We start from the raw sequence: 7,177 nt of genomic DNA on the forward strand, positions 1-7,177 counted from the left end.
TTGTCCACTTGCATTGTGCCAAGTGTAAAGTTTGGTGGAGGGGGGATTATGATGTGGCGTTGTTTTTCAGGAGCTGGGCTTGGCCCCTTAGTTCCAGTGAGAGGAACTCTTAATGCCTCAGCATACCAAGACATTTTGGACAATTTCATGCTCCCAACTTTGTGGGAACAGTTTGGGGGTGGCCCGTTCCTGTTCCAATATGAAAGCAAGGTCCATAAAGACATGGATGAGTGAGTTTGGTATGGAAGAACTTGACTGGCCTGCACAGAGTCCTGACCTCAACCCGATAGAACACCTTTGGGATGAATTAGAGGGGAGACTGAGATCCAGGCTTTCTCTTCCAACATCAGTGTCTGACCTCACAAATGCGCTTCTGGAAGAATGGTCAAAAATTCCCATTAACACACTCCTAAACCTTGTGAACAGCCTTCCCAGAAGAGTTGAAGCTGTTATAGCTGCAAAGGGTTTGCCAAGATAATATTAAACCCTATGGATTAAGAATTGGTTGTTGGTCATGTGCATGTGAAGGCAGGCGAGCGAATACTTTTGGGAAATATAGTGTATATGCAGACAGGTGGCAAATTGAAGGACAATCCAGCATAAAGTATCAGGCCACCATGTTTTGCCTAAACAGTTTCAATACACTTTGGCAATGATTCTACAAGTCTGTGAACTCTACTGAAGGGACAAACACCATTCTTCCAAAAGATATTTTCTTATTTGGTGTTTTGCTGATGGTGGTGGAGACACTGTCTAACATGTTGGTTCATAATCTTCTATAGATGTTTAGCTGGGTTGAGATCTGACTATGAAGGCCATAGTATATGATTCACCTGCTTTTCATACCATTCAGTGGCCCCTTGTTCACTAAGGGCTCATTGTCATACTGGAAGAGACCACTCAGTTATTCAGGTTTTTCCCTTTAGTTTGTCACCTGTCTGTAGGGCATATTCACTTACTTTTGATCACATTATACACAGTTTTATTCATTCCCTCCTATGTTTTTTTCCTAAGAATTCACACACTTGGAGATCTCAACACAAAACAAAGAGCTGAACTCTCAATGTAAACCTATTCATCGAGCTTAATTGTATTTAAGTGGTCAAGGTTCAAATGCACATGTACCATATTAGCATGCTTTGGAAGAGGTCATGCACATATGAGGCATTGAAAAGTGATGGCTAAGAGGTAGCTACCTGAGATGTAAAGCTAATATTGGTTTTGTTTGTTTGTATGCAGGTGTGTATGTGTGTGATTCAGCTGGTGTTTTTCCTGTGGCATTTCAGGATTCATAAATACCCTGATGTGGCATGTAGGCCTAGAAATCTTAAACATGCCCCTTAATAACAATGGTGAAAATAAGTGCCACATTTGTTCATCTGGTGAACCAGTGTTTATGCATATTTTTTGTCACTTCTTCTCTTTTTCTCTTTGTGCTTTACAAAAAAAATATCTATTTCTGTTGTAAGTATGACTGAGAGGAATAAAAATTTGTCCCTTTTTTTCTGTTGTCTTCTCTTCATGCTCGGTGCCTGATTACCTATAAATCCCTGCTGTTTTTCAGACATGAGCCACATTTCAGAATGAAAATTTAGATGGATTTTGAGGTTTGGGAACAGAATCTGTGTTCCACAAGAATTCAATATGGGATACACACATTACCCCTGGAGGGATTTAGCAAAACAGTCTTACCTGTTACATGTTTCAAAGCTGCAGTGTGTTGACTCTATTCTTTTTTCTCTATTTCTTTTTAATGCCCTGAAGTATTTTAGCTCATTTCCATGCATTGACTCATCATAAAAATTTACACAGTTATATAGATATAATTGAACAAAACAAAAATCTCATCTACTGTGAGCACTGCATTATTTGTGTTGCTGAATAATGTGAGTTATGCAGATAGCAGATGTCCTCCAATTATACTCTCCTAATTACCTTTTAATCAAGCTTCATTATTATTCAGGTTTGTGAGCCAAATAAACACAGACAACTACAGATCATTTGTATAAATAGCATGCATGCTTGTCGAACATTTTAATTTAGTCCTCCTATGAGGATTTTTTATTATATTATTATTATTATTATTTTGCAAAGGACATTTCCGCTGTCTGAATTAAAAAGCTATAGCGCATAAGGCTATAGAGTGTGATTGTCCACTGTAATCAGAAGTTATCTTTTGGTCACCTGCAGTGGCAGACTGGCAGCTGACTGGACACACTGTTCACATTTAGCTGTCTGGAACATGAAAATTAACTGTTACATTAACTGTGATGACCATAACCCAGCAAGAACACATGAATGTGTCCTTAGCTTTTCATGCAGACTTTCATTTGTACAATAACACTCAAAACACACTAACCAGATGCAGAGCTGCACAAAATAAGTACAGTATGATCACGCATCCGGTACCAGTACACATTTGAGATTAATTACTAAACTAAAGCCCTAACATTGATTAAAAGTCTCATCTGTGCTCAGACCAGTTGAAGACAAGTCATTTAGCTCAGGGATTAAAAACACATGCACACAAGGCCTGTACTCCACACATCCAACCCAAGCTCACTATTGACAGATAAGCAATACATACAATACAAACTGAAGATTGAAGGCAGTATGAGAGGCTGCTGTGATGAGGCTAGTTAATGTAGTACTGAAGTGTGTGTTTCCTTTTCCCCCCATTTTTTGTGCCCCCCCATCTTCTCTCCTCCAGCTATGTCATGTATAATGTGAGAACCTATTACTAATGTGGTGAAAGGGCCAATGAGTGAACAAGTATGTGATGATGGAGGTGGGGAAAGCTGGGTGAGGTTGAGCCATTTAGCTCTGCTGTATTAATGGCTTATGCTGCATGCTTGTAGGTGGTAATGGATGTTGCAGCACTTGGTACAAACCATTTTACTGTGGATGTGTGTTTGGATGTGTGTGTTCTTGGATCTAGAAGAGTGTCTTTTTTGGTTTTAAATATTCTAATATGTCTGATATTTACTCACTGGTAACCACTCTTACACGCTTTACACCTTTTTAATAACCATCTATTTCTTTTTCTCTTCACAGCTCAGAACTGCAGTTATACACTACACAGTCCAAATGGGACAATAGAGAGCCCAGGCTACCCTTACGGTTATCCTAATTATGCCAACTGTACATGGGTGATTGTGGCACTGGAGCACAACCGGATACAGCTGGTGTTTCAAGGCTTCGCCCTAGAGGAGGACTTTGATATCTTGTCGGTATATGACGGGCCACCCAGCCCTGGGAACCTGCGGACACGGTAAAGAAATTTTTTTATGATTGGGTTTTTTATTTGACCTTAACACTGACAGAGATATTTATGCTCTCATCATAAAATGCACTGAAAACCAAGCCAGACTGTTTTGAATAAACACAGGCCCTGTATTTTTAAGGTTTTACTTGTATACTGAGAGGTGCGAGGTGAGAGAGTTCTTTTGAATAATCGAAGGACCACAAAGATGCAAATCTTATGTATTGAAATATTGTGGAGCATTTGGAAGAAAAAGCAGTCCATGAACGTTCTAACTAATGTTAGTGTCCCACAGGCAAAACGGGGTGTAATAAAGGGCTGGGATCTGGGAACACACTGAAAGTACAACCAATAACACAAGCAGTCAGATGATTAGACAAGTTTTAAATAAACCCCCAGGTTAGCAAAACTAATTTGGAAATTCAAGATGAAGCAAACACACACCCAAGTTCACAGATTCAGCTGTGATTTACGTTACTCATCATAGTTCTGTGTGTGCAGTTTTCTTGTGCAGAGAGGGGCTCAGTAGTGACATTTCAGTTGCACTAACATTTAGTTTTATGTCTGTATAAGGAGGTAGCTAATCTGGCTAATTTCTCTTTTTTACAACTTGCCTGTTTTTCAGACTACTCATCTCTTGCTTCATCAGATTTTATTGTGGTGATGTCATTGTTTTCCCACATCTCACGTACAGTTTTATGACCAATTTAAAAGATGGTCAAACCCATGATCCCCCAGTTGAAAGTTTTATAAAGGACTGAAAGTGTACATAGAGGAGTAAAGGTAATTGATTAGAGGTATTTGGAAACTGGAAAATTATAATCGGATGCATTCAGAGCCAGTCGCAGCAGATCCTTTGCTTGCTAATACAAGACTCTGTGCACACTATGACTGCATTCAAGAATATTCACTGGGATGCTGGATGCATTTTGTGCTTCAGAGCTACAAGTAAAATGAAATGCAGCCCACTTGAGTGTGAAGAGGCAAATAAATAATTTGAATCAACAGTCTTATCTGCTCATACAACTATCAATTTACCACCCTCAGAAAGTGCTGCCTTGCACTAACATCTCAAACTGAAATATTGGCTCTCTGCTTTGCAGAGTTTCACGCTCACTACATTTACACATTTTCAACCATTCAGGATTTTAGAAATAAATGTTCTTAGGCTGAATTGCCATCTTAGGAGACAGACTTCTGTTTGTAAAAGCTGCAATTACAATATAAGATACAGCAAGAGAAGTGCTATTCATTGATGAAGTTATGTATTTCGGGATATTGTTGTTTGCAGTCTTTCGTGGGGAGAATCAATACACAAGGAAAATCACTGCAGTGCCAATTATCATTTATTGAACAATATTTTATGATTATGATTGAGAGGGCAAGAAACAGAATCTCCTGTGTCAGTCTGAGTCTCTGCAGAGGCGGTCAGGCCGTCAGCCACCGGTCTAGTCTTCTTCTCGAATCTTCACACCCGCACCCCTGATCAATTCTGCTGCTAACTATATTGCAGTCCCCCACTTCCTGTGATTGTCCACCCTGGTGTCCACCCGGGCCTCCACCCTTGGTCACGCTTCTCTATTTTTGGGAACCCCCTGCAAACTGTGCTAAACAACAGGAGGTCTGGCGCCCAAACTCCTTGCAGAGACCAGTACAAAAGAACAAAAAGTTCACCCTAACAGAGTGTATTCCATACTACATGTTGTGCATTAACTATTAGTAACTATTAACTATATTCTGATTATATTCTGTTTGCTTTAACCACTTCAAGTCTAATACCTGTCAGAACCTCACTTACAGACTAAGTTAATCAGGGACAATTTCTGCATCTGATCTGCTGAAGCTATACCAAAGCTGCTTTTAATTTCACCTTCTGCTATGAGCTTAGCCTTGCCAAAGTTTTAAGACATATGTTGTGCAGTTCACTAGAGACAGATGAAAGAAATATCCTTTTGTTATTGACACCGTTTTGAGGTTTTGCTGGCCTCTGTGTTGCTTCCTGTCAGTACTGTATTTCTTGCTCACCTCTTCTCTGCCCCGTCCCATCCCTGAGTCTCTCCTCTCATTCTGTGCCAGTTGTGCCTCTGTTGCACCTCTCTGCAGAAAGCAAATGAAAGCAAGAAGTAAATCCATTATGGATTGGTGTTGCGCTGCTCTCCTCAGCTTTTCTCCTGTTTGGACCCCTGGGCTCTGTTGTATATTGATGCTCCAGTGGGACGGCAGACAGCGTTCCACTCTCACCGTCTAAGTGCTTTGAAAATAAGTGAGGGGAAAGATCAAGCATTTGAAAAAAGAAGAAAGGTTGTTGGGAGAAGAGAGAAAAATACTGAAAAATGAAAGAAACAGAGAAGCAGTAGCACTGTTTTTATAGAGAACAAGGGTTTTCTTTAAAGGCTGCCTGTGCTGTATTTGACAAGAGTTCCTTTTAATTTCAAATGAGACATTTTGTAAAAGTGAAACTTCAAACTTTACCTTTGAGTGAGCTGGGAAAGACTGGGAAAGGGCTTGAAACAGCTCTCACCAGTCAACAGCAGCCTGTGTGAACATGCATGTGTATCTATACTCACACACAAACCCACTTACACCGTGCGCACACATTCACAGGCACATATTTATACACACACAAAGATGCACATCTGATAATTCAGCCCTGTCCTCTCCTGCTTGTGTCAAAAGTAATTTTCTTTCGATCTCTCTTGCTCCTCTCTCTGTAATATCTCTCTCACCCCCCTCATTTCCTCTTCACCTATTTTTTAACATCTTATCTCTTTTGCCTGTTCTTCATTTTGTGTCCTTCATGTTGTGTTTGATCAGCCTTTCATGTATGTAGGTTGTAGAGTTGAGAATATTCCCTTTAATCTCAAGTAGTCATCAAGAATAAATGTTTGCCTTACTTCATATTCAAATGATCACCTTCGATTTAGTTTTCAAAGCAGTCACTTTTCTTTAGATTTGTTTATTTACCATTAATTTATTCATTGCTGTTGCAGTAAAGCAAAGAAAATTGTTGTTATCAGGGGAATGCCAGCTTACAAATCATTTCAGCTATGTGTGCTTGTGTTCTTAAGTACGTATGTATGCACACTGGCATGTGTTTCTGAGTGTGTGCTCCCCCTCAGCAGTTTGTTTTGTGAGTCTGCATCCTGTTGCTACAGCACTTCATTAAAGTGCCAATGCCAATTGACTGCTGGGAAGCAGGAAGGAAAATTCAATGGAAGTTTCATTTGTTTGAAATGGAAAAACAGGAAAAATGTATGTATTGATAGTGTTTGCAAACACAATCTACTGTCTGTACTTGATTGGTGTTAATTATGCAGGGGATTCATTTTCAGAGGTGGTGTAGTGACTCAGTGGATTAGTGCATTGTGTTCTTTAGTGTTGTGGAAGCTATCAACTAATTCACAGAGGAACGGGCCGAACTGCAGCAAAACTATGGTCATTATAAAATCACCTTTTCTAACATAAGTAATTAAAACAGCAATTCAAAAATCTTATCCACCTGCTTTCTATTATACAGTTGCACAAAAAGGAAATGGCACTGTTTGCAATTCCCTGGTTTTCTGCATAAATTGGTAATGAAATATGATCTGCACACTGAAAAAAAAAGATTTGTTGGATTTACTTCATTGTAATGTGTACATCAGTCCCACACAATGATAATGTGTAAAACCAACATAATTTTCTTTAGGGGATAACTTGTTTGAATTATGTTAACAGAGGAAATATTTGATTTGATTTGATTTGATTTGATTCTTTCAAACATGTAATGACAGTCAATATGTCAACACACATAATTTCACACATATCCACAAATACATTATCAATTTGCTTATACCTAGTACATGCTTGAATGGAGTAGGAAGAAGTCAGACTTATCTAGTCCTACCCCATGACATCATCTTACCATCATTGGTT

The 7,177-nt window shown here is 39.2% G+C and overlaps 1 protein-coding gene across 2 annotated transcripts in view; it reads left to right on the plus strand.

The window, feature by feature from the left end:
• csmd2 (CUB and Sushi multiple domains 2) overlaps positions 1 to 7,177 on the plus strand; it is a 366,263-nt gene that overhangs the window by 22,380 nt on the left and 336,706 nt on the right. For both annotated transcript variants that reach the window (XM_020624534.1, XM_020624535.1), the window contains exon 2: positions 3,055 to 3,271. In XM_020624534.1, coding sequence (XP_020480190.1) covers positions 3,055 to 3,271 — 217 coding nt within the window. The remainder of the gene's footprint in view (positions 1 to 3,054; positions 3,272 to 7,177) is intronic.

This window comes from Monopterus albus, unplaced genomic scaffold (genome assembly GCF_001952655.1).
Source record: "Monopterus albus unplaced genomic scaffold, M_albus_1.0 scaffold329.1, whole genome shotgun sequence".
NCBI lineage: Eukaryota > Metazoa > Chordata > Actinopteri > Synbranchiformes > Synbranchidae > Monopterus > Monopterus albus.